The sequence below is a fragment of the Gnatocerus cornutus genome, chromosome 5, assembly GCF_029298725.1.
Source record: "Gnatocerus cornutus isolate USDA-ARS CGAHR chromosome 5, icGnaCorn1.1, whole genome shotgun sequence".
Classification (NCBI taxonomy): domain Eukaryota; kingdom Metazoa; phylum Arthropoda; class Insecta; order Coleoptera; family Tenebrionidae; genus Gnatocerus; species Gnatocerus cornutus.
The window spans coordinates 14,196,843-14,224,440 of NC_142237.1; the positions used below are offsets into that span (position 1 = coordinate 14,196,843).

The 27,598-nt window shown below is 33.1% G+C and overlaps 3 protein-coding genes across 8 annotated transcripts; all 3 read left to right on the forward strand.

The window, feature by feature from the left end:
* Window positions 1-31: 31 nt before the first annotated feature.
* LOC148174891 (putative multidrug resistance-associated protein lethal(2)03659) lies at window positions 32-5,032 on the forward strand. Of its 2 annotated transcripts, XM_088038055.1 has the most exons (11): window positions 32-119; window positions 738-853; window positions 900-1,133; window positions 1,179-1,606; window positions 1,654-1,810; window positions 1,857-3,065; window positions 3,113-3,434; window positions 3,479-3,629; window positions 3,675-3,899; window positions 3,944-4,890; window positions 4,941-5,032. In XM_088038055.1, the coding sequence occupies exons 2-11, from the start codon at window positions 768-770 to the stop codon at window positions 4,980-4,982; spliced, it is 3,801 nt and encodes a 1,266-aa protein (XP_087894181.1). In that variant the 5' UTR covers window positions 32-119; window positions 738-767; the 3' UTR covers window positions 4,983-5,032. The 2 variants fall into 2 exon arrangements, with proteins under 2 accessions (XP_087894181.1, XP_087894182.1); XM_088038056.1 differs by lacking the exons at window positions 32-119; window positions 738-853; window positions 900-1,133 and having other exon boundaries at window positions 1,519-1,604.
* On the forward strand, window positions 36-13,384 carry LOC148174892 (putative multidrug resistance-associated protein lethal(2)03659). 2 transcript variants are annotated; one of them, XM_088038054.1, is made up of 9 exons: window positions 36-119; window positions 8,915-9,019; window positions 9,067-9,300; window positions 9,349-9,779; window positions 9,827-9,983; window positions 10,108-11,930; window positions 11,977-12,207; window positions 12,255-13,204; window positions 13,253-13,384. In XM_088038054.1, the coding sequence occupies exons 2-9, from the start codon at window positions 8,925-8,927 to the stop codon at window positions 13,283-13,285; spliced, it is 3,954 nt and encodes a 1,317-aa protein (XP_087894180.1). In that variant the 5' UTR covers window positions 36-119; window positions 8,915-8,924; the 3' UTR covers window positions 13,286-13,384. The 2 variants fall into 2 exon arrangements, with proteins under 2 accessions (XP_087894180.1, XP_087894179.1); XM_088038053.1 differs by lacking the exon at window positions 36-119 and adding an exon at window positions 7,648-7,808.
* Window positions 13,385-17,415: 4,031 nt separating this feature from the next.
* On the forward strand, window positions 17,416-27,068 carry LOC148174893 (clavesin-1-like). 4 transcript variants are annotated; one of them, XM_088036538.1, is made up of 5 exons: window positions 17,416-17,547; window positions 25,826-25,971; window positions 26,016-26,110; window positions 26,159-26,503; window positions 26,556-27,068. In XM_088036538.1, exons 2-5 carry the CDS (start codon window positions 25,830-25,832, stop codon window positions 26,868-26,870), a joined length of 897 nt encoding a protein of 298 aa, XP_087892664.1. In that variant the 5' UTR covers window positions 17,416-17,547; window positions 25,826-25,829; the 3' UTR covers window positions 26,871-27,068. The 4 variants fall into 4 exon arrangements, with proteins under 4 accessions (XP_087892664.1, XP_087892662.1, XP_087892663.1 ...); XM_088036536.1 differs by lacking the exon at window positions 17,416-17,547 and adding an exon at window positions 20,176-20,392; XM_088036537.1 differs by lacking the exon at window positions 17,416-17,547 and adding an exon at window positions 22,801-22,956.
* Window positions 27,069-27,598: the final 530 nt, after the last annotated feature.

A 27,598-nucleotide genomic window follows, 5' to 3' on the forward strand; every position in this document is an offset into this window, starting at 1 on the left:
GAACCGTTCTTGCTTTAGTTAGTTGTTTTTCAAATTGTAGACGCTCCCGACGTGTCTGCGGAAATAAATTAGTTTGTGATAAATAAATTAAAGTACAAAAAAAATAGTTCAGATCTCTGGTATGTACACATTTTTCACTATGTTGTTTTTTTCGCTTTATGAACACAAAACTAGAAACAATACGCGTTGCCAATTGTTTTCGATACACGTTTTAGGTCACTTACAAACATAAAATTAGAAACTGCCGATCGATGTCCTTTCACTAAATTCTAATAAAGATTTTTCATTCTCCGAAAGCTGGCGGCATCTAGCGCCAATTATGAGAACGTTCAATTTTCGCGTTAAAGGAAATTGCATTCGCGTTCAAATGAAAGTACGAATTTGTAATTATAGATTAATTTTTCCAATTCCTATTAAGAAAATGCACAATTTAAATAATAAATCTCTTTATTGAAACAATATTTTAATCAAAAGGATGAATAAAATGATTACACAAACACTTTATTCTGAAATTTGCCATTTAGAGTCTGAAAAATGTTTTCATTCATAATTTTCATTTAGTTTTCGAAAAAGAGTACCTAATTTTTTTTTGAATCCTACGTAATTGGAATAATTGGTATGTATGATACACGTACAGAAACAATTTTTATTCACTCAAACACATTATGGCACTTTATTTACTTATACTTACCATAAATAGCAATTATTATTATTATTATTTCTTATTTTTTGTCAAGAAAAACTTCAGTTCCTAGAAGAAACTCAGCATGGACGGAAAAAGTGCAATCAATGCGAACAAATTAAAAAAGCATCCTCAGGAAAATTCCAACTTTTTCTCAGATCTTTTCTATTGGTAATATTCAGTAAACCCTGACAGCTAGCTTTAGAAATTTTTTTAGTTGGACAATCCCTTTGTTTAAGACTGGTTTAAAAAAGGAACTAGCTGACGAAGACATATATCAAACTCTAGAACGTCACGAGGCGAACACACTTATGCAGAAATTAGAAAAAGCTTGGAATCAGCAAGTCGATCAAAGTGTGAAGCCCTCACTATGGAAAGCAATCTGGAAGATTTTTAAATGGGAGATTTTAACGGTAATGGGTCTCTATTTTCTGGTCGAATTGGTCATCAAGTAGGTTATTGATTTCACAGGTCTATTTTTAATTTTCAATTGTAGAATATTACCTCCTTTAGCTTTAATGAGACTAATGGACTACTACTCCACTAGCCAGGAAACATCCAAAGATGATGTCATTATTTATGCCTCGGCAATCATTATAATATCTTTCTTTCACGTTATCGTTGGCCACAATGAGGTAATTCAGTATCAGCAATTAGAGTTAAAAGTAAGAGTAGCACTGTCGGGACTGTTGTACAAAAAATCTCTAAGACTGAGCAAAAGAGCCCTTAACAAGACGACCACGGGACATATCATTAATTTATTGTCCAATGACATGCAGCAATTGTCTCTTGTCTGGGGGGGCTTTAGCGCCATTTGGGGCGCTCCTCTTCAAACAGTATTAGTTTTGTACTTACTTTACGCAATTGCCGGACCTACATCATTGGTAGGGCTTGTATTCGTTTTGATACTCACACCTTTTCAGTGTAAGAGCTCAAAAATATCACATTTTCCACCTAACTTGTTCTTTCAGTATTAATGAGCAAGAAATCGGCGTATTACAGACTGCGAATAGCTCTCAAAACCGACGAGAGGATTCGATACATGAGCGAAATCATTTCAGGAATTCAAGTCATCAAAGTTTATACTTGGGAAATTCCATTCGTTAAACTTATCGATAGTATTCGCAGGTACGTTTACATACCCATGGAAGGCGGTACAAGAACTATTTTACAGGCAAGAAATACATCTAGTGAAAATCGCGAATTATTTGGACGCTCTTACAAGATCCTTCTCGTTTTTCGTTGACAGGACCGCAATTTTTCTATGCGTTCTAACATATGTACTGACCGGAAATGTAGTCAACGCTCAATACGTCTTCTTCATATCACCATTTTATGAGATTATTATGTCCTCAGTTTCGTTGGATCTTCCAAGCACCGTGTCAGACTTTCTACAGTCCAATGTTTCCGTGAAGAGGTTTGAAAAGTTTTTACAACTTGAGGAAGTTCACAGTGACATTATCATAAGTGAAGAGTTGGGAATAACTCTTGAAAAAGCGACAGCCAAGTGGTCGGAAGACTCCGAAAGCAATACTTTAACTAAAATTAGTTTAACTATTCGTCCTGGAGAGACAATAGCCATTATTGGACCAATCGGTAGTGGAAAATCAAGTCTTCTTCAGATGATTCTCGGAGAGTTACCACTAAGCGAAGGCTGTGTACAAATTGGAGGTAAAATATCTTACTCGAATCAAGAGTCGTGGCTGTTTGCTGGTACTGTTAAACAAAACATACTATTCGGTGAAATCTTCAATAAAACTAGATATAACGACGTGATAAAAGTTTGTGCTCTGGAGGAAGATCTCGCGCAGTTTCCTTATGGTGATAACACCATCGTTGGGGAGCGTGGAATTCTTCTTAGCGGAGGTCAAAAAGCAAGAATTAATTTAGCAAGAGCGGTGTACAGAAACGCTGATATCTATTTACTGGACGATCCTCTCTCTGCCGTTGATGCAAGTGTTGGAAAACAAATTTTTAACAACTGCATCAAAGGCTTTTTGAAGGGAAAATGCACAGTTCTGGTGACGCACCAGATCCAGTATTTGAGTTCGGTGGATAACATTTACTTGATAACAAATGGAGAGGTGGCGGCATCAGGAAACTATAAAGATCTCCAAGCCTCCAATGAGGTTTTCACCAAACTTTTAAGCAACACGGAACAATACGAGCACGACGAGTTGACTTCTGAACAGACCACAGAGATTAAAACAGAAAAGGAACAAGTTGAGGAAGAAGAATCTAAAGCGTCTGGAAAAGTTAACAAAAAAGTCTACGCCAGTTATATTCGCTCCGGAGGATCATACTTCCATTTCTGTTTGATGGTACTTCTGTTTATTTGTACGGAAATGTTTGCGACGGGTGCTGACTATTTCGTCAGTTTTTGGTAAGATAAAGGCACTTTTGCTTCAATCTCATATTCCTCTTTTAAAGGGTTAACATCGATGAACGAAGAGCGAAAAACGAAACGTTTCCTAGTTTTGAGGACACTTATTTTTCCACCGAAAATTGTATTTACATATTTACCGCCATTATAGCTTCGCTCATTGTTTGCGTCGTGATACGTTCAATGACTTGCATCAGAAGCTGCATGATTGCTTCTGTTAAATTGCACGATAAAATGTTTAGCAGCGTTGTTAATGCGAGTATGCGCTTCTTCTACACGAACTCTTCAGGAAGAGTTTTGAACAGATTTTCTAAAGACATTGGAAGTGTCGACGAGATTCTACCTGATATGTTGATCGATGTTGCAGAGGTAAACGCAGCTTGTAATGTTTCAGAAATGTAAGACAATTTTAGGTGACTTTGTCTATAAGTGCGACGGTCTTGGCAATTTGTATTGTCAGTCCATGGACTTTACTTCCTGCTGTCTTCATTATTGGGATTATGTGGTTCATTCGGAAGGTTTTCCTCGCAAGCAGTAGAAGCATCAAACGACTGGAATCAACAAGTAAGCTACTAGTTAGATAGTAAAATATCTAACTCAAAATTTTAGACCGAAGTCCCATTTATGCCCATTTAACGGAATCTCTGAAAGGCTTGACCACTATCAGAGCCTACAATGCCGCCGATATTTTACAAAAGGAATTTAACCGCTACCAGAATGTACATTCATCTGTTGATTACATGTACGCCGGAACCAACCGAGCATTTGGTACCTGGCTTGACATAATTTGTGTGATCTATATCTTGGCAGTAACAATCATCGCATTGTTCAAAGGTCGGTACTAATTCGACTAAATTTATGGTAAAATTTTCTTGTAGAAACTTACGCGGGTAGCGTTGGTTTTGTCATCACACAGGGGATGAGCCTAACTGGGATGTTCCAGTGGGGAATCAAACGCTGGAGCGAGGCCGAGAATCAAATGACTTCAGTTGAAAGAATCATAGAATACATAAATATCCCACAAGAGAAAGATACTAAAACCAAAGAAATAACCTTTACCTGGCCGCGACAAGGAAAAGTCGAATTCCGCTCTGTTTCAATGCAGTATTCCGAAAATGATCCTCATGTTCTTAAAAACTTAAACGTCGTGATTCAGCCTGCGGAAAAAGTGGGAATCGCGGGAAGAACAGGAGCTGGGAAATCTTCGCTGATTTCGGTTTTGTTCCGACTTGTGGACTTTGAAGGCAACATTTTCATAGACGATGTTGATACAAAAACCGTTGCTCTTTCGTCTCTCAGATCCAAAATTTCGATCATTCCCCAAGAGCCTGTGCTTTTCTCTGGTGCTATCAGGAAGAATTTGGATCCGTTTGACCAATACTCTGATGAGCAAATCTGGAACGTCCTTCAAGAAGTGAAATTAAAAGACTTTGTCTCGGAGTTACCCGCAGGACTTTATAGTAATTTAGCTGAGGGAGGCTCGAATTTCAGTGTTGGTCAAAAGCAGTTGATATGTTTAGCTAGAGCGTTGTTGAGAGATAACAAGATTTTAATTTTGGATGAAGCCACCGCGAATGTTGATCCGCAGACTGATGAGCTTCTGCAGAATACTATTCGGACGAACTTTGCAGATTGTACTGTTTTGACGATAGCTCATAGATTGCACACAATTATGGACTCTGATAAAGTTTTGGTGATGAACGATGGGTGTATAGCGGAATTTGATCACCCCCACGTTCTTATGGAAAATGAAGGGATTTTTTACGAACTTGTTCAAGAGACTGGGAAAAAGATGAGCGAGAATTTGATAGAAATTGCGCGAAAAGTACTAGTAAAATAAATGTGTTTTCATTTAAAAAAAAATTGTTATTTTAGGGGTATGGAAGCAGTAACAATGAAACGAAGAAAATAGTATAGTGATTCAAAAAGAAAACGGACAAGATAACATAGAGTACAAAAAATTCCTGGAATACATATTTTTTATTTTATTAATAATAATAAAAAATTGAATTCAGAAATGTGGCTTTTTATTTGAAATTCTCATTCATGAAATGAGCATTTTATTTTGTTGGTACATAGTTTCGCAATCAATTTTTTTTATATAATTTATACCATGTAAGTAACTAACTAAATTGTGTTCTATTTGAATCAGCAAAATAATTTGTTATTGTTACAGACCAGTAGAAGTAATATAGATTACAAATTGTTAAACACTATTGCGCAATTCAATTTCACAAAGCGATGGTTATTTCGTCTTATCTATGCACTAATCCTTTTTCAACTAAAACAGCTTATTTTTCTAACAACTTTTACTAGAAATATTTAAAAATAAAGTTGATGAAAGTGAAAAAAAATTTTTTAACATTTTTTTTATCTAACCATACCTACTGTACCGACTACTAATGTTAAAGATGATGATTACGACTACCAAAACAAAAAAAAACAGTCGTAATTTCAACAACAATAAATTACTATTTCCGTAATTTACACACTCACGACAGGAATTCAATTACAAAAAATTTGCCGTTTAAATTGTGAACAACTAGATTTTGAACTAATTTGATGATGTAACTATACAAACAGCATTTTTCATTGCTACATTGTTCAGAGGTTGAAGCCAAACTATCATTTTAAACTTAAATTTGTTTTTAATTGTATGCACCGTGAACTTGAAACGAACCAAGCATTTAACAAAACAATGAAATCATTTTTAATTTCTTTCAAGGACAGGGTAATGATTGAAGAGTCGTGTGCTTTGGGACAGATATTGTCCTCAGAAAAGACCGCACAAAAGTTGGGTGTTTACATTGAATATCATTAAAATCTAATAGATCAAGTAAAAATTTTAGAAGTGATTATCTCCTTGATGGATTTTAATGGAAATTAATATTCCAAGTTTCTTTCAAATACAAAACAGTTGTAATTAGCCTGTTGATTAAAAATATATAAGTTATAAGTTTTATGTGCTATCTTGCTAGCTTACAAGATACGATTTTAGTCTCTAACGTATTTAGAACAAATCTAAATCTTACTAGTGAGTTACCTACAGTAGTTTTTCAAAATGAAAACAAAATGGTCAATTTTTAATGACTATGAGTGGAGTTGTAGATAATTAAAAAACTTATACTTTGACTTAGCAGACTTGCTTTTGTTAAATTAAACCTGTCAGAATATAAATGAAACTGGGTTTTACCGCATTACCTATATCCTGATAACTTCTCACGTAATTTTTTTAAAGTGACAAAAAACGGGTAATTACTTGTTAAACATTGTTGAATTAAGGATAATATAAGTCAACAAAAAAAATTTACCCATTGCCACTGATAAGTAATGATAAAGTTCAGATCTAGTATTTACTTCTAGGTTACTACGATTAAGTGGGTAATTATTTAAAATTATTTAAAAAATAGTATAAAGTTGTATATTACAATGAGCATGAATGGTACCAATTTCCCAACGCTACACTTTTTCTGCGACTGCGCATCTTCATTTATTCAACGTTCGAGTTTTACAGAACTTGTTCAGACCTGAAGAACTGATATGACGCAAATACAAAAAAAATTACGCAATATGACCTAGTCGCAGTAATATAAATGCAGATAGGATATCATAATGTGGCTTAACTCTAAAGCTAACTTAGTATTGACTTACTGGTAAGACAGCTTAAGAAAACTGTTTGTTTTGCATTAAAGAATACACTTAAACATAATTTTTGCTGTCAGTAAACGATGACTTTCATTAATTACATTTATTTCATATTGTTTCACAAGTCTTTCCACATAAAAATTAATTAAGTATATACTTTCATTTATTATCACAGCTTGCAAAATTCTAAAAGAACTGATAACCGTAAGTACACTTCTTAGAATTTTCATTCTGTTTCTTTCAAGATTCTGTTACATCATGAACCGGCCTGACCTTCAATCTTCAATCCCACACTGAACTATCTATTGTATAATCATCAGAAAACTTAAGATTTATTGTGGTCGCTGCAACAATTGTAACAAACAATAGGCTTTTAAATTAATTGTGATAATTGTTAATTGTAACAGATAACAGATTGTTTAACAAATTCATAATTATTGTATGGTACGATACTGAGTTAATGTATGAAGTACTTTTATTGGTTTACTGGCAAAGTTTAATAATTGTACGATAATATTGTTCATTGTTGACAATTTTTTAAACCTAGTTTGTTGAAATAACATTTAGAACAAGTGGCTTTTCTATCTAAAAATTAATACTCACGTCTCATGAAAATACGTGAGTGTAAGTTCAACGTTCTGATATATCGATCTGAAGGTCCTAACAAATTGGAATACAAACATGGGTGTAAGAGCGAATCTTGTAAATTGCAAATGAAAATATAAAAAATAAAAATGCCAAATTTTTTTTTACAATAACACGACCAATTTTAAGTCATGTGAATCAATACTATGATATTATTTTTAACGCCCTCTGAAATTTTCGCGAATTCCAAAAATGAAAAAATTTCAACACCAGTAGTAACTTCGCCGTCTTTGTTGTACAAAAATGTCCCATACATTCTTTTAACTGTAGATAAAATATTTGCGCGATAGAGAACGATATTCCCCGGCGTGACGCTGCTCATGTTCAGTCGCCAACAAGATGAGGTGGCGACTGGTGTAACAGTGATCGCGAATTTGTTAAGTCAATGACATAAATTTCCATCAAAAATCTTCATTGTTTATTTATTATTTTGATTTATTTATTTTTTCGTGGGTAAGTGAAAGGGAAATTTGTAGTGTGTTTTCGATTTATGTAATCTGTAACATGTCTCAACGTGTTTAGGAAGGAAATGTACCAATTATCAAATCGAGATAATAATTTCTTGTAAGAATTGTCCGTGTGTGCACATACAATGTCATTGTCAGTGTCAGTGGCAACAATTACTCGAACGTTGTGCGCTCGTGTTTTCATTCTAAAATAAATCAGCCAGCGCTAGAGAAAAAGGAAATTTTTTACCGAAATAGATTACTAAAATTGAACTTGTGGGTAGTTTGCTTTAATAATTTTCAATTAAGATAAATGAAATTGCAACAGTATTTCATAGGAATTTTTAATCGATAGCTGTACAAAGGTTCGTTTATAAACTTTTGTTCTTCGGTGCCGCAACACTTCTATCTAAAGCGATAAACGAAGTGCACAGTCAACAAGGCCGCATTCATTTTTATGATTTAATTAGAATAGAATTTATCGATTCATTGTTAATAAGAGTGTAGTGCTGTACCAAAAAATTAAGTGAAATAAAATATTGTCTTAAAATCTTTGAAACAATAATCTTTATTTCCCGACACTCTTAAGTTTCAAGGTTTCGAGCACATATTTTACATTGATTTATTATCTTTAGATTATTATCAATAGGTACCCATCCTGCACATTAATCTTCAATTTGTTTAAGATAACAGCGTTTTGAGAAATTATCAAAATTTACTTACGAGTAGACTCAACGGACCAATAATTTGTGATTTAGGTTTTAACTGCCTTATTTGCATACGGTTTACACCATAGAATGAGTGATTTTAAATAGAATAGGACTGATAGAATTAGAATGTCTCAACTTGAATGAATGAATAAGAATGAAGAATTTCCGTTACGGAAGAACTCAGGTAAACTCTTGTCGGGACCTTTTTTCTTTTTTGGGTCTTTACCCGACTTCTTCTGAGCAGATGACAAATATTCGGAACACATTGAGGCTTTTAACGTCAAGATATAAATTCTGACGTACAGAATGTCGTTTTGTTGACGATGTCTCAAAATTTTGCTTTGCAATTTCTCTCTAAATCACCAAATTATGTTACCATTTAAACATTTATTCATACTTCCAGTTAAGAAACAATGGAGGACAAACAACGAGCACAACTTACCGAAATTCATGATAAACCAACACATCCTAGGCGGAAGGCTAATTTTCTAACGACCACATTTTTTTGGTACGTTCTTGAATTTTTTAGCTTTATAGTCAACTTTTGATTTCTAGTTGGGCTCTACCGACCTTTGTGAAAGGTTTCAAAAAAGACTTGGCGGAGGATGATCTTTGGGGAAACTTACCAGAACATGAATCAAAGTATCTAGGGGACAAATTAGAAGACGCATGGATGAAAGAAATAAATTGTCATCGCAAACCTTCGTTATGGAGAGCGCTTATTAAAGTATTCGGCAAGGAGGTTGCAATCTACGGATTAGTTGCAGCTTTCATTGAATTTTTCGTAAAGTAAGAAAACAAAAAGGTTTAGCTTACTTATAAATTGGTATCTTTCAGGATGTCTCAGCCCATATTCATCGGCAAACTTTTGGAATATTATACGCCAAACCAAAGCACGATAAGCAAAGACACTGCGTATTGGTACGCTGGCGGCATTGTTATAATGTCTTTTCTGAATGTCCTCTTAGGGCACTCGTACGTGTTTGGTCTTCAACACCTTGGAATAAAAATTCGAGTGGCCAGTTGTTCTCTAATTTACCGGAAAGCTCTCAAAGTTAATAAGAGGGCTCTGATTGAAACCACTATTGGTCAGTTGGTCAACTTACTGTCCAATGATGTCAATAGATTTGACATGTGCGTAGTCCATAGTCACAACTTGTGGATATCACCACTGCAAACATTTGTTATTATGTACTTATTGTACATCAATCTTGGTGCATCGGCGCTTGTAGGAATCGGAGCTTTACTGTTATTTATTCCATTGCAAAGTACGCTCACAAATTGTATAAAAACGATATTAATATTCTTGTTACAGTGTATTTGGGAAAGAGAACATCTGTTTATAGATTACGAACAGCCTTGAAAACCGATCAACGAGTCCGCCTGATGAACGAAATTATCTGCGGTATTCAAGTTATTAAAATGTACACGTGGGAAAAGCCTTTTGCAAAATTAGTTGAAGTGGCCAGGAAGTATGTGAATGTATGAACCTTTATTTATTAATTATCATTGTCAAATCTGGAAAATTATTCCTACAAGTCCAGATTTTTCATTACGATTTTTAGTCAACACGTCATTTTGAGGCTTTATTTTCAGACTGGAAATTCAACAAATCAGAGCGGTATCGTACATCCGTGCTGTGAACTGGTCCTTCACGATCTTCCTCAATCGAGGAGCCATTTTTCTCTGCGTTTTGACCTATGTCTTAACAGGGAACACTCTGCAGAGCCAATTTGTTTACGTTGTTACTTCATTTTATGGAATGTTGAGGCAAGGTCTTACTATGTTTTTTCCTCAAGGTATAACAGCCTTGGCAGAAACCAACGTTTCAGTGAGGAGAATCCAGAAGTTTCTCGAGCTGGATGAAATTGAAACCGAACGGAAAGTGAACGCTTTAAATGGCTCTCAAAAGAAGAACAAGAATGAAAAGAACGGGTTTCCGCCCCTTATCCCAGAAGTGGCTACGTCTGAAATGGTCACGGGAATCAATCTTGATCAAGCTTCCGTCAAATGGGTGGTGACCTCCTCTGATTATACTCTCAGTAACATTACTATGAACGTCGGTCCCAATGAGTTGGTAGCAGTTGTTGGTCCTGTTGGAACTGGTAAAACTACTCTTCTGCACGTCATTCTTAAAGAACTCTCATTGTTAACTGGTACATTGAGAATTGGTGGGCGAATTTCGTACGCTTCGCAAGAGCCGTGGTTGTTTGGAGGCACCATCAGACAAAACATCCTCTTTGGAGAAAAACTGGAAATAAAGAGATACAAACAAGTGGTGAAAGTTTGTGCGTTGGAACGCGACTTTTCTTTGTTTCCATACGGCGACCGCACCATAGTTGGAGAACGTGGTGCAATGTTAAGTGGAGGCCAAAAAGCTCGCATTAATTTAGCTCGAGCGGTGTACAAAGACGCGGACATTTACTTACTGGATGATCCTCTTTCTGCTGTTGATACGCACGTGGGCAAGCAGCTTTTCGATGATTGCATCGACGGTTTTTTGAAGAATAAGTGCATCGTGTTGGTCACTCACCAATTGCAGTACCTCCGGACTGTTGATAGGATTTTCTTGTTAGAAAACGGCAGTGTTGCCAACAGTGGAACTTACAGTGAGCTAATGAAAGTTGATAATGAATATCTACAGAGACTGGAAAAGGAACCTGAGGAAGAAAAAGAAGAGGAAACAGAAATAGTAAAGAAATCAAAATCTTCTAAAAGCCTAGACCAGATAGAGTTACCGGTTGAAGTCAAAGAACAACGCGGCTCTGGAAATATATCTAGGAAAGTCTACACAAGTTACATAAAAGCAGGTGGTAACTGCTGCGCGTCGTTTTTAATGGCGGTTTTGTTTCTGGGAGGCCAACTTGGAGGCAGTGGCACTGACTACTTTTTGACCTACTGGGTGAATTTAGAACAAATTCGTTTACAAGAAAAAGAACAACTAGATCTCAATCTGAATGATACCAGCAACGGGACTTACTACAAAGAAGAGTTTGAAGAAATTTTCTTCACCTCTCAGAATTGCTTGTATATTTATTCCATCTTGGTAATTTTTCTCATCGTATTGACAGTGGTTCGGTCTTTGAACTTCTTCAGATTTTGCATGAAAGCCTCCAGAAATTTACACAACAGGATGTTTTCGAAAATCGTTCATACATCCATGCGTTTCTTTAATGTCAACTCTTCTGGAAGAATTCTCAACAGATTTTCAAAAGACATGGGAAGTATAGACGAGGTTCTTCCAATCGCCATTCTCGACACCATACAAATTGGTCTGATCGCTCTTTTTATTAACCTTGTTATTGCTGTGGTCAATCCATGGATTCTAATTCCGTCTGTGATCATATTTGGGCTGTTTTATGTCTTTAGAGTGATTTTTTTGGCAACTACTAGAGATGTGAAGAGAATCGAAGGAACAAGTAAGTTTTAAACATGTCTTTGTGTCAGGATTATGTTTTTTTGCAGCACGTAGTCCGGTTTTTACGCATATGACCGCTTCGTTCCAAGGGTTAACCACAATAAGAGCTTTCGGTGCTCAAGACATCCTCAGAGTTGAATTTGACCGCCACCAAGATTTGCACACTTCTGCTTGTTATATGTTTTTGGGTTGCAATAGAACTTTCGGATTTTGGTTGGATCTCCATTGTGTGATTTACATCGGTCTAGTGACGATGAGTTTTCTTTTTATGGGCACTGGTAAGTTGAATTTACGGTCAAACAGTTTTTACGGTTTTTTTTTTCAGAAACTTTTGGTGGGAATGTTGGATTGGGCATCACACAATCAATAACCTTGACCGGAATGTTACAATGGGGAATGCGCCAGTGGAGCGAGCTCGAAAATCAAATGACTTCCGTTGAGCGTGTCATAGAATACACAGAAGTAGATCCAGAGCCCGATGATCCGACCAAAACACCGCAAAAAACGTGGCCATCTGAAGGCAACGTTGAGTTTCGTTCAGTGTCTATGCGTTACGCCCTAGAAGAGCCCATGGTTCTGAAAGATTTATCATTTTCTGTAAAAGCAGCAGAGAAAATCGGAATCGTCGGTCGTACCGGTGCCGGCAAGTCATCTTTAATCTCAGCTCTTTTTCGTCTGACTGAAATTGAAGGCTCTGTCGTCATTGACGGTGTCGATACAAAAACAATATCTCTTCAAAGTCTACGATCAAAAATTTCAATCATCCCACAGGAACCTGTACTCTTCTCAGGAACACTCAGGAAAAACTTGGATCCTTTTGATGAATACAACGATGACGCTCTTTGGGACGCTTTAGGGGAAGTAGAACTGAAAACAGCCATTGCCGATTTACCGTCGGGTTTACAAACAATTGTCTCAGAAGGTGGTTCCAATTTCAGCGTCGGACAACGACAGTTGTTGTGTTTGGCTAGAGCTGTCGTTCGAAGTAACAAAATTCTTATTTTGGATGAAGCCACCGCTAATGTTGATCCACAAACGGATGAACTCATTCAAAGTACCATAAGAAAGAAATTTAGGGAGTGTACTGTTTTAACAATAGCTCATCGATTGCATACTGTGATGGATTCTGATAAAATTCTTGTGATGGAAGCAGGACGCGCTGCGGAGTTTGATCATCCTCATGTACTGCTGCAGAAGGCAGATGGAATTTTGTATGGTCTTGTTAAACAAACGGGGAGAGGGATGGCGGATAATCTTTCAAAAATAGCAGAGGAGGTAAGTTGGACGTTTCGAAGAATGAAAAAACTAAATTTTTCTTTCCAGAATTACAACATTGCGCCAGATGGTTCTGAATAATTGTGATGCGGGTTACTTAAACAAATATTTTATTACCCACAAGTTTAGGACTTAATTATTGTACTTTTAAAAAATAATAATATACAATATTCTATACCACATTTAGTTTTATTAATAAAGATTTAAGTATAAATTACTGTACGTGCTATTCACTTTCAATGTAAGAAATAAAGAAAAAGGGAATAGTTAATAAATTAAAACACTACCAAATTTATATCTTAATTAACGGCAGAATTTACACTTTTAAGGCTACATTTTGTATATATTTGTTTTTTTGTGAACAATCAATAAGATTCATACAGCTGCAATAAAAAAGTAAAAAAACACTTAATAAATGTAATGATCAATTTGATAAAGCAAAAAAAAGGAACTCCAGATCAAAATCCAGAGGTCCTTCACATCTGACGATATATTGACTTTCATTTCGTTTATTTTATATTGCTTCACTAGTGCTTCCAGATTAAAATTTAGCAGTTTTGACGATAGCTCATCGATTGCATACTGTGATGGATTCTGATAAAATTCTTGTGATGGAAGCAGGACGCGCTGCGTAGTTTGATCATCCTTATGTACTGCTGCAGAAGACTTTTTTATAATCTTGTGAAACAAACAGGGAGAGGGAAGGCGGATAATCTTACAAAAGTAGCAGAAGCGGAGGTTTGACGTTCCGAAGAATGAAAAAACAAATTTTTTTTTCAGAATTAACATTGCGCCACATAGTTCTGAATTGTGATGCGGATTACTTTATTAAACAAATGTTTTTCTAATTTTATCTTAATATTTACTTATAGATAATAATACAAATTATGTTACACCATGATTTTATTAAAAGTCTGGTTAGAAATACATTAAAAGTTCGGTATTCAAACACGTGAAGTGGCCGTTAAAAATTATGACAAATTCAACACTAATTATAATGTCTTAACGGAAGTCTGAATTTAGACATCCAAGGCTATATTTTATGATATTTGGTTACTTGTGCAATAAGCTTCCTACTGCTACTAATATGTAAATAACGCTTACCAATATTGTTATTAAAAAGTCGCCAGAAGAATAAAATTAAAACAAAAAAAATATATATAAAACACAAAAAAAGATATTACAAAAGAGAAATAAATATTAAAAACAATTTAAATCCGCAAAAAATTGAAAGTGTAAGAAAGAATCTAAAACCAATTAGAACGAAGGATAACATAGACTGAAGTTTCAAAGCAGAGCAACGACTTAATGAAAGGCACAGATCTTTAAACTTATGAAGTGAAGTGCCAGAGCAAATTAACGTGCGGTAGGTATTCGTGTACTCGGACATTAAATATTGTTGTAACCAATTAGTTAGGTTCTTAGGTTTGCCAATCAGAATTGTTAGTGTGAATGGGTGGTCTGAACTAAATTGCCTGCTGATTAATTCTTTTATCAAATTGATAGCACGGATGTAAAAGAATATTTGGTTGCTTTCTTTGAAAGAAGAAAAACCGAATATCAGACATGAGTGTAAAATAAACTACTATATCGTAAGGAAAATTTTCTTAGCCTAATTAATAGAAAAACGTATAAAGAGTTGCCTACGATAACGAACGAATGGTGTAACCTTTATTTTTAACATTGTTAAATTATTTAAAAGAAAATTAACAAAGTCTTGTAAAATTAAATTTTTTAAATTACTACAAATTGGTATTTTTTATTTTGACGGGAATAGAAATAATAAAACATTGACTTAGCGCAAAAAAAACTTTTATTACTGGTTCAAAAAAAACTCTATTCCGGTTGTAGCCTATGAAAAACAGGAAACGCAGAATAATTATATCGATGATTGATTTCAATGGGTTTCACCAAATTTACCTACTTTAATTGAATATTTTAATCTTTAGTTCGATACCTTTCAAGTGAGAAAGTAATTAATAAAACTGTAGGTGATACGGTAGTTAGGATTTGGCGTAATTATAAGAAGAAAATCGTAACTATTTTCCCATTTATTATTTATCACATTATCAGGCTATTTTCAATGATTTATGCCGTCTATTATTACTTTTATTGTTATTCTTAAGTAGAAGTCATAACATAAACAAGGTAATAGTTCTAATTTCCACAGAGACGGAAAACCGAGTTTCTCATTAAAGCACTGCAACATCCAGTGTTAATTGTGGTTATTTACTTTAGGTAATTGATTCTGTACCTTCGAGCATAAAATGTTTATCCAACTCTATCCGGAAAGGCAGTTTGGTTCTACAAAAAAATACAGCAATGAAGCAAATTTCATCAAATTAATACCTACCCAATAAAACACGTTTTACATAACAAACCGCAACTCTATAATGCCCCGCCGCTATTAATACCCATTTTAGCACTTGCTATTAGCAATTACCAACTAATTATTAACATTTGACATGTGCACATTTGAAGAATTTTATTGCAAACGTGAGGTGAATGCACTTTACAAATTTATTTAATGATCAACACAACACAAAAAGTGTTACGTGAAAAATGCCGGCGTTCAGTTCAGTAGGAGCAACCAAAAGTGAAAGTTTCGATGTAACAAGTTCCATTCTTATTCATAATTCACATATCGAATACTAAGAATGGTCATATATCATGTATGCATGCACAAAGTTATAACATGCGAAAGTGAAACTTTCAATGAGGTTACTTCATAGTGAAACAAATGCAAACTTGAATGAAACGGGAGAAGTGGATCTGTTATTGTTGTATTGTACACTTTTGATATTTTATTGCACTGTTGGACATGGAAGTATGTCAATTAATAATAAAAAAATTTTAATGGGGGCGAACGTGCAATTTTCATTGATTACTTAAAGAGTTTCGACATGTTTGGTGCAAATTGTTTTTAAGGCTTCCTGTAATCTAATTAAAGTTTATCAAAAAGCACGTTTTTGGTGAAATTATCTACTAATTGCTGTTATCACAGCTAATTTTAGGAGGTAGTTAAGTGAAAATTTCGTCTTTAGTTCTGAATACAGAGCCACAAGAGTTGTAATTCCAGTTTTTTTTCTAATAACTCTATCTTTGTACATGTCTGCTTCCATTTATCTTCTGTTAGGTATATCACTATATTGTATCAAACGCCAAACGAAATAGAAAGTAGGTGAGCCATTTATTGTGTAGGTGGTACTCTAAAATAACAAATTTGTTTTTCGCTGTAGCTGTCAGTTCATAACAAAATTTATTTTTTATTTTTTTATATAAATTATTTACCTTGAGAGAGCAATTTATGAAATTAATAATAAATATATAATAAAATATACTAATAATAATAATAATAATAATAATAATAATATAGTTAAAAAATTCCACTAGTATAAAGCAAACATGGACAAACAATTTTATGAGCCATTTCAAGCTGTCAATAAATCTATTTCATATTTAATTTCATTTAATTGGGGAAAAACCCATGCACATGTTACTTAAACCTTTGATTTGTAATTGCAATATTAGTCATGGAAAGTTAATTAACAATAACACGTTACGGTCTTTTGTCATTGCACTATTAACTGATTGAAACACGTCGATGGAAAATGGCTGTGTCATACTAACATTTATTCTTGTAAAAAAGTATTTTTGATTCCCATTCGTAGTTGAAAGCAGCTGTGTCATCTTGATATTTATTTTGTAAAAAATTTGAAGTTTCGTCAGGATCTTGTCACAATATGTGCTGCATAGAAGATGACTGCACAAAATAAGTACGACAGAATGACATATTTAGCAAAGATTAAAGTGTCATTAACAACAATTCATTCTCTTGAGACATCTTAATTAACAGTTTCTCGTGTTAATATTTATTTATTCATGTACATGTTTTATTTTAGAAATAGAATTTTCACGCAAAAGTCGATAGTGAAAGTGTTCTTTATTTATATTATTTTTCATCTCAGAACATGCAAGAGTCTTTTATCGGTATATTTTTAATTTCGATGTTTGTTTTAATGTATGTACCATTTATAGTGGTAATTGTTACTTGTTAACCAGTGCATAAATAATCAATAAAAGGTATAATTATACGTTATTTGCATTATTTGTAATCTAAAATGTACCGAACTTTTGCGCTAAGTAACTTTCTCGTGACGTCAAGAGGAGTCTGAGTCCATTGGCCTGGGAATCTTCCATGACCACGACTTGTCTCCCTTCAATGGTACTGTGCGACAAATAATAGGTTTACCTTGGCTTACTATTGTTACTTTCGTTAGCTGCGTTGTAAACTATCACATAGTCGTTTTCAGTTTTCCGTGTTTTTGAACAGAATTTAGTTGGTAAGTTGTCTAATACGAATCTCTTTTTTTGCTTTGATGTTGGACGGTTTACTCAATATTTTTAGCTGTTTACAGAAAAGTTTTAGTAAGCAATAATAGGTAATAAGTAATTCTTAGATCAAGTCAGGTCAGGTCAGGTCAATCTTCAGGTCAGGTTTCATATATGGCTTCCATAGTTTATAAATAAACGTTCGAATGCTCAAAAATGCAAAGGATCCCTAATAAAATAAATTCAAAAACACCAAAATATGTAAGTATGGACAGACAAACAATTTTTATATCAAAAGCATATATTGTTTTAGATGTTACATTTTCAATTTTTTTGTAAAAAAATACTGTAAATGTTCCAAACGCAAGCATAGTGTCAATTAAAAAAGACTCAGATAATGACAAACTCTTTTATGGGTTCTAATGTGATGTTTATAGAAACTTCAAAATTTCGGCTTTTCTACAAATTTAAAACTTAATTTTAAATTAAAAATTTGCACAATGCACCCCTGTCCCTGAAATTATACCCAGGATTTAATTCACATTATTTTTATCAATATTCTTCCTACAAGAAAAAGAAAACAAAATAGCGCTGACAAGACTTGTTTAATTTTAAGAAATGGCAGTACATATGGCATAATGAAGGTTTTTGGATGTTTTCTGTAGCTTATAAAATTCATAATAATAGTCGATAAATCGCGGGTTTAGAATGACAAAACTCTAACTGCAGTGAAATTAATTAGTGAAAATGCAAGATCTAACTTGAAACATTAAATTAATCCATAGCAGATAGAACTTTGTACTGCTGGAATTTCGAAAAGACATCAAACTACGTTAATTCCGATTAAGAAAACAGAAAAGCAAAGAGAGTAGAATTTTATGAAAATCTCAATTTTTGTAAGAAATGCAGTTAGAACCTTGTTCCAAATTCGCTAAATATTTGTGTTCAAGATTTATTTTTCTATGTTAAGTTTTTGGTCAACCAAAAACATTTTTTTAAGTTGGAGAGTGATAACACAAATTCGGTTTGAGATATGTTATTACCTCACAAAAAGTTAATATATTTTGTTTAAATTATGCAAATGAAAAAAATCTTTGATATGCAGTGTAGTCTGAAGAACATGAAAAATAGTTACAAAAACATACTGAATAATAATTTACTGAAAATCTAGAAAATTTAGACTCTAATTAACTCACACAAATAAAAGCCCAAGTACTCGTAAAAAAGTTAAAAAGCATGAAACAAAACATACATTTTTAATATTTGCAACAGGAAATATTCGTAATTTCTAATCGTTGCTTTATTGATACATACATTGAAAATAGAAAATTCAAATACCTTTATGATTAAAAATTTCAAACATTCTCTAGCATTACGTCTTCATTAGCCTAAAACTTATTAAAAAGTGACCCAGAAACTTATAGGAATATTTCCACTCATTGAATAATCTATACTCTTCGCAGGAAATACAGAAAATGCATAAATACGAGTAATAAAAGGGCTTACAACAATTTTTATAAAAAAATGCATCTGTAGAAATGATTTGTGTGTTGCGTTTTTTATTCTTGCAGCCTCATTATTACTCGTGCCAATTCACAATAGTAATACATCCAATAATTAATTTAGAAAACTTTAAGTGTTATTTCTGCAAATTTGAAAGTAATTATTAAGATTCATATCTCTAGAAAAAATCATGCACTATAATTTCAGTGTTGTTTGAATAAAAGATGTAGTAAAGTGTTTATTCCGCTTTTTTGATTTATTTTAAATTGTAATTTTCTGATTGATACCGAAATCAATTGCTTAACATTATATGTCTTCTTGCTATTTTATCGACAGGAATAGTAAATAGATTCATTATATACCGCACTGGTTATGAATTTATACGCTTTTCTACTTTTACTTACAAAGTCGTAATGGTTGTGAATTCTCCCACGGTAAAGAAGTCATTTTCATCCTTTTGCATGCGTTGAACTTTAAATTAAATTAAATTACAGATTTCTATTGTTATCATTCTTTATAATTAAAAATTATGACTACGATTACACCACCTGCAGTGAGTGGTTTCCCTCTTCCATAAAAACATCAACATTTTTATTTTAGATAATGTGTAGCAATTTCCATTTACCTTAATAAGTGGATACCTGTAATAATTAGCTCAAATAATGTTGAGTAATATTTACGTAACGGGCTAATGGTCCTCACATTTATGAGAAATTATTACAAAATAATTTTGATATGCTAAATTTGAAGCCAATAAAACTGTTAGATATTGCCTCAAAACAAAATTAAATGAACCGCAGGTACAAATTCGCAACATGCAACTTCTTAATGAAACAAACGTCAATTTTTATCGGGAGTGTATTTGATGACACCAGGAAAGCACGACTAATAAGACTTTTTCCGAGGACGACTCAATTACGACGTACTTAATAGATAATGTTAAAGAAGAAAATTGCCGTGCTTTCCAAGGTATGTCAATTATTGTTGATAATATAATGACAAGAATTTAAGGAGTAATGATATAAGAAAACCCGCGAAATCATCAAAAAGAACAATTTACCCACAGTAAATAAAATAATTAAATGACTAACTCCATGTGAATTTCCTGACAATAATCAACATTCGTAATTCAACTCTTGCAAATGGTGAACGTCTGATGACCATAAAAAAGTTTTCGCGGTAACATCGAGCGCAGTTGAATGCATGTTGTTGCAACAGCAAGAATACTTTTGTTAATGGTGTCGGAGAAGAAGCCGACAATAACATTGTTAGGTGCAAACAAACAATTTACAAAGTGAAAGAAAGTGACACGCTTTATTCTAAAGTTAAGTGATTGTTATCATTGCATCACAGGTATGAGATTTTAATTCTGCTTCTGTTTGTTGTGCGTTATATTCGGACTTGATGACGATGACTCATGATTTATTCGTATTATTTCAATAAACTCTTTTCGCAATGGTAATTTCTATCAAAATGACAAAATAGTTACGTGCATTGAAGCGGTAATTTTCTGTTGACAAATACTGTGTACGGAGTTCGGAATTACATAAATCGGCTAGAAATGCTTGTGTCGATTCCTTTGTGAGATTTTAAAATTTTGGTTTTAATTCTTTTGGTGAAGAATATTGTGTCAGTGGCAGTTCATCGATTGAATCTTGACCATTCTTTGACAACAAAAAACTTTGTCATCGATCAAACAATTTGTATTAATGGAAAAGTTTTAAAAGAAGAAAAAGCAGGTTAAACAAACTTACTTAGATTAGTCTGTCTATAAATTATTAAATGTATACGAATAAACGACACCAAAACGTTTGTTTATTGTGAATTGAAAAAGTTAGGTATATCTAACTTGATAACAGACTAATGTCAAGTTCAGTTGGTGTTTGCTGTTCTTTTTACATAAAATTATGATCAACTGCTTTGAAAATTTGCATGCTAATTTACGTAAACAAACAGTTTCGGTGTCTGCCACCATTCAAATCTCCTGCGCTGTGTTAGATAAGAGTTTGTGGCAAAACATCGCCCAAAAATTAATATTTTAATTGGAAGCTGACCTCGAACTTTACCTAGATATTCACTAATTTACTTCCTGTATAGTTTAGTGGTATTTTTTAGACAAACGTTTCCATTATATGCTACCAAACAAGAGAAAGCAAAATTATTTTTCCATTGTGCTCTACTTTTAAAAACACTGTCCGCATCGACATGGACGGTTGTATATATGCCAATATTGAATAAAAGTGGCAAATTTGCCTATAAGCACATTCTATTTGACATGTGCTTTTTCAGGTTTAAATGAGCGACAGCTGTCTGATTTATTGTTCCAAAACGAAAAATTTTATAAATTCCAATCAGGATTTCCGGGATTTTATTTAAAAATTTTCCACAACACTCGTTAACATTTAAATTCTAATAGAAGAGAGATAACTCTTTATTTTTAAAGACACAATTAAGTTTAACAGCTATTAACTTGTCTCTTTGATTTTTTGTAATCACAGGGTCTTTCAAATCGAAGCTATTTTATCAGTTTTTTTTCGGCTATAGAAAAATTTAGCTTACATTATAGAAATTTAAAGGTCTCATGGAAAAATTTTGATTACGTAACGAGAGAGTGAAAATGATAGTTTAATATTGTTGTAAGTTATATAAATACAAAAAATAAAAATATAGATTTGGGTAATCAAATTACTAATTAAATCGCTCATTTCAAAATAATGTCAAAATATGTAGTAAAATTTTTAATAAAAGGAAAAATAGGTTTAATAAGTCGATGATTCACGTGCTTTTTAAAACTTAATCGGTTCTGAATTTGTTTTTCGACGACCAAAACAAAACCAAAAAATTTCGAAAACCTGTAAAACCAAGATTTAAAACCGGAATGACGTGAAGTCAAATGAACAAAATAAATTCTTCGACAAAACTACAACATTCGAAGGAAAATTTGATTGGAATTTTTTTTGTTTTTATCCACGACTTTTACTTAAAACTTCCACTGCTCAGTAACCTGCCTTTAGTTTCCTCTGTAACATTTCACTTTAATGAAACATAAATTAAAATTAAGAGTGAGAGCACTGAAATAAGCACTAATCTGTTTCTTGTGCATTAAAGTATTTTTGTGTTTTATTTCTTTATTACGATTCCATATAATTAATTAAACTGTTGTAAGCGAATTACTGCGTTCTGAATCTTGAAATAATATAAAAATTTGTTTTTACATTTTGGTTGAGATGATTGTTCCAAAAAGTCGGTTCCTTGGCTATACATGCGAATGTTTAAATCTCTCTTAAAAATTATAATTATAGAACTTAATTTGATTTTAACACCACACCGTAAAAAATGATTTTATTATTTTTTGAAAAGCTCGCACATTTTTAATGCATTTTTGATTCAAAACAAGTAACCTTTAAGTGCCATTAAAAATGTAAGAGCTTACTGGCAATAATAAAATTTTGCAAATGAATAAACCATAAGTAATTACTTTCTCCTGCTGGTCGATAACCGGCGCTCCTTCATGAAGCTTAAGACTGTACTTGAACTTCAAAATTCTGCTGTAGACAAACATTTCTGGATATCTTCTTATCAAGTTCGTTGATATTATCAATAAATAAAATCAAAGTTAAATTATTCAGCATTTTTTATTCAAATCTTCTTATTAATGGTAAAAGCGGAAGTTAATAATAATAATTAAATTTGTAACATAGCTATTGTAACGTCTAAGATCGCAGAACTTGATTGGCCCTCAACTCTTTTAACGCAAATGAAATAAACAAAATCAAAGAGAACCGGTGCCAGTACCGTGCCAGTGGTGTTGCAACGGTGTTGGATTCCTCCAAGGTTGCTGTAATACCATTGTTACACTGCGGTTTATTTTAACAATAAAAGTAACAAACCAACAGTACGTTTCTTCATGCTCTAAGGTAACAATTATTGTACTTTTATAATAATATGTACTCCACAACAATCTTTTGTCCATCAAGGTGTTAATGCTACTAACAACCATAATGAGCCAATGGAAAATTACCGAAATTTAACTTGTCTGTACTTAATAGCAGTAATAGCAGACATGAATGTAATTTTTATGGTACCCCATAAGCATTTTTGAAAGTGTCATTACGATCAAGAATTTTTTAGAATTGTGTAGTTTGTAATTTGTTTTAATTTCCAACTGTCACTGACCTTTCCAATGAAGGTACCTACGTACAATCTCCACAGTAAACAGAAAGAGATTTAATATTTTTTTAAAAAGTGACCAACAGACGTAAAATTAAACTTGGTCAAACTTATTTCTGGCAGTTATCATGTAAAGTGTATGTAAAATAATAGTGCAATTTCTTGTTTTACATTCGATGGGTGTTTAACACTGGAAAATTCCGTTCCCTTGTAACAGTAACTAATTAAACATGTGTTTTTTTCTTTCGCATGGCTTGTACTGTATTTTTAAACGTTTTCCAAGGAAGTTTTCTTAAATTAGAAACGAATCGTCATGCGTCTATAGTTTGTCATTTTTCACTACTTTCAAAAGATGCCAGATCAGAGTTAGGTAATGAGAATTACTCAAAGAGCGACATTCTTAAAAGCAGTTTTCTGATTAGATACTTATTTATTATTGTTTTAATTGTTTCTGATGCGTTGAGAAACTCCTTAAACCACTGTTGAGTATTTTTACATGTACTTACATAAAATATATAAAATACTTATAATGGGTATACAAAAAAAAAACTTTTAATAAAAATGAATATGTCGGTATAATCTACCTAATTCAGTAATATTTTGTCCAATATTAGGTGCTATAACTAATGTTGTCACATATTACTTTGTTAAATCATAATATTGACATTAAAACCATTATAAACTAATAAGCAACTAAGTAAAACCGATAAAATTATCGTACTTTATAGTGACCTTCATGTTTAATAACGCGTAGGAGATGAAGTTGTTATGAATCTAACTTATGCATTATTTAACAATATGAAGATAATACTTCCAAGAGACTGAAATCAGTTGAGATCATTGACAGAGAAGCATTTAAAAAGGACACAAGAACGAATTTCTAAAAATTTTTGATATAGAACAGGTGATTAAAAAAAATCTTCTCCCACTAGTGAAAGAACAAGAAAATTAGGACTAAGAAGGACACCAACTTTTTTACGCTGCTGAAATTTAAATATAATATTTTAAGACATTCCAGATAGAACGAAGTTTTGAATTTTTTTTAAATTGTTGCTGGATTGTTTAAATTATTTATAAGAACTGTGCTAAGAGTCATATGAAATGAAATTATGACTGGGTTGACAATGAAGCAAAACAAAGCAGGGGCGTACTGAATTTGAAACCTTGAGTCTGCTGTTTGGCTGGAGAGTAGAAAATATATCATTCTTTAAAATAAAAATTGCCCAAGTTGCCTATTTTTATCGGACACACTGTAAATTACTATAGTAAATAAAATTTTTGCTGTTTCGGAATGATAACTGACCGAGTTGTGGATCTTTAGAGCACACAGTGGAAAATTGCGGTAGGTATGTACATATGTATATGTATAGGTACATAATAATCAAAATTTTTTTTAGAAACTAAAGTTGCAAGTTCCATCTTAAAAGACAAGTCTTAGTAATACTTTATGAAAATCAATAATATAATTATGCTTGACTTGACTTGAAGTAAAAGACATTAGAGAATTTTAGTGTCAATACAGTTTGGGGAAAATCGTATCAAACCAAAAATAAAACTAGCATAATATTTTTGCGCATGGTACAAATAAACAATTTTTTTGATGAATGTATTTATTATGAAAGATATAATTAATATAACTACCTGTTATTAAAAAGAATAAAGAGAGAAGAAAAACGAAGCCACATGACATGACATTCAATCAACTCTGAGCATCTACATAACTTGACCGTGAAGACAATCGCATTATACGGCTTATTAACTCTATAATAAAACCATGTCGCAAGTAGATCGTTAAATTATTGCTTTGGCTAATTATAAGTGCATATTAGGTAAGAAACGTTATATTATTCTTCACACAATGTATAAATCGCGAAAGCAACGCAGAGCAACAAAATGGCAAAATTTCTTTTGACTCTCACACGTTTAAAAATTGTGTTTTTATTGTTCAGTCGATGTTTACGGTGGGATTTATTGTTTGAAAGTTCCTCGTCGGTGTTTGTAAGGTTGTAACCTTACAGAAGATGCGGAAATTGTAGAAGGTTGATTTGCAAGATGGCGCAAATTGCCAAAGGCGATAATGTTTCTTGGGATGTAATTTTTTACATAATGGTATGCAAATATGATGTATGTAGTAGGTACCTTGGAACAATCTGCATTATAAAAACGAATTGTATTTAGCAAACAGTAATTTTTTTTCTAATATACCGTAAATAAACAAAAACTAGCAAAAATCTCAAATTTGTTTTATTTGTTTACAAACACTATGGCACCGGTTGTTTTGATTAAATTTACATATTTATTATTTATGTGTCTATTAAAAGGAGGTGTCGTCATATTCTAAACTTTGACCGAATTAAAAGCATGTTAAACCTAAAATATGCACACAAAAAACACGACTACAGTGTTATCCTCAAAGTAATTAAAAGGTATTTAACATTTAAAGCGATAATGGCCTGTTGCCTTGTAAAACGAATCACTTCAAACTTGAAACCACAACTAGATATATATCTTCATCCCAGCGATTGAAAACACAAAACATTTCGAACAGATAATAGCTTATCACTTGAAACATTTTACTTTGATAAACCAAAACTAAAGTGCGCAATATTTTTGCAGTACAATGTCGCAGGGAACTGAAATCCTCCATGAACTCGATTTGGGAGAACCCCCAGAAGAAGTGTTGAAATGGTCGAAAGAACACCTCGACGAAGATCCCGAAACGCGATGTCAAGTGATTTCAGATTTCAGAGACATGATTTATGGTAAGTACAACTTGTAACTCTGTACATTCTAAATGGCGTTTTAGCAAGAGGAGAATGTACCCCTCATCGAACGGACGACGCTTTTCTGCTCAGATTTTTGAGAGCTAGGTATTTTATTGTAGAAAGAGCACATAGACTGGTAAGTGGAAAAGTTGTTATTTCATGAAATTAAATACATGTCTTGTAGATTGCAAATTATTACGACTTTAAAGAGAATAATCCACAATTTTGTGAAAATGTGGATCTAGACGGATTGATGGATTTGGGAGAGGAACATTTGATTATTATACCACCATACAGGGATGGAAATGGTCGAAGAATAATGCAATACAGGGTCGCAGGATGGAATCCTGATCGATACACGGTGGATGAAGTCTTTCAAGCTACCATTGCAATTTTGGAGCTCGCAGTAATGGAACAGCGGGCGCAAATTCTAGGAGGAGTTTGTATTTTTGATTTCGGAGGACTTTCAATGCAGCAAGCTTGGCATTTAACACCGGGCTTAGCCCACAAAATTGTACAAGTAATGGTGGTATGTTTCTTAATTTGTCTATACCACCGTTGTACATTTCTTTTAATTTTAGACTTCATTCCCACTCAGAATCCACGCTCTACACATCGTGAATCAGTCGTACATTTTTGATATCATTTACAATATTTTCAAACCGTTCTTGAATGATGCCATGAAAGAGAGACTTTTCTTCCATGGGGAAAATATGGAAAGTCTTCATAAACACATTGACCCCAAATACTTACCTGAATGTTATGGAGGTATAAATCCTGATTATAATTACAGAGAGTGGATCGATAGTTGTCGAAAAAATAAGAAGCTTATCGAAGAATTGAGAGGTCTGGGCTATATCGTTAAAGACGAGGAGTCGCAGAAAAAAGAATCTTAATGATGTGATGTTAAAATTCGTATTGTTAGTAGTAAGAACTGTTATAAGCGATAGGTACTTTGGAATACACGTGTCATGAAACTTGTTGATTCTGTTTAGAAATGTTTAGTAATCCTACGATAAGTAGTAATATGACAAATATCTTCTAATTTTTATAATGTCGTAAGTTAAATATAATAGTCTTTGTCTTTATACTAATTTATTTGTTTATTTGTAAAACTAAAAGTATTCAGAAAGGTCAATGAGCTTCTGAGCAAATTAAAGTCTCGGAAAACAAAAATGGAATAAAAAATACCCGTAATCAAAAAGATGTAATTAATCTGGGAAACTATTTGCGTGCAAATGTATCGGGCCATCTTGAAAATTTCACTTCAACTGAAAATTTTTATAAATATCTCAGTTTTGAAAAAAAGGAGCATTATTTGAAAGCTTGTTTCCTTCTGTTTAAGATGACAAAAAAGTTCTAAGTTAATTTTATTAATTACCACATTGCCATCTTTTAAGGTGAAAATGTCCAATTTTCTCACTGTTAGAAATCCGATTTCATGCTTTTTTTAAGCTGAAAATGCTTAGCAAGCCATTTCGTGGTAACTTCTATTTGACGCGTTAAGCATATCAAACAGGCAAAAAATAATTTAAGTTCTAAAAAATGTATACTTCGGCTGTAAAATCAGCCTAAGCAGTTGCTTTACTTGAAACGGGACTCATCAGCGAGATGTGTCTCGTTG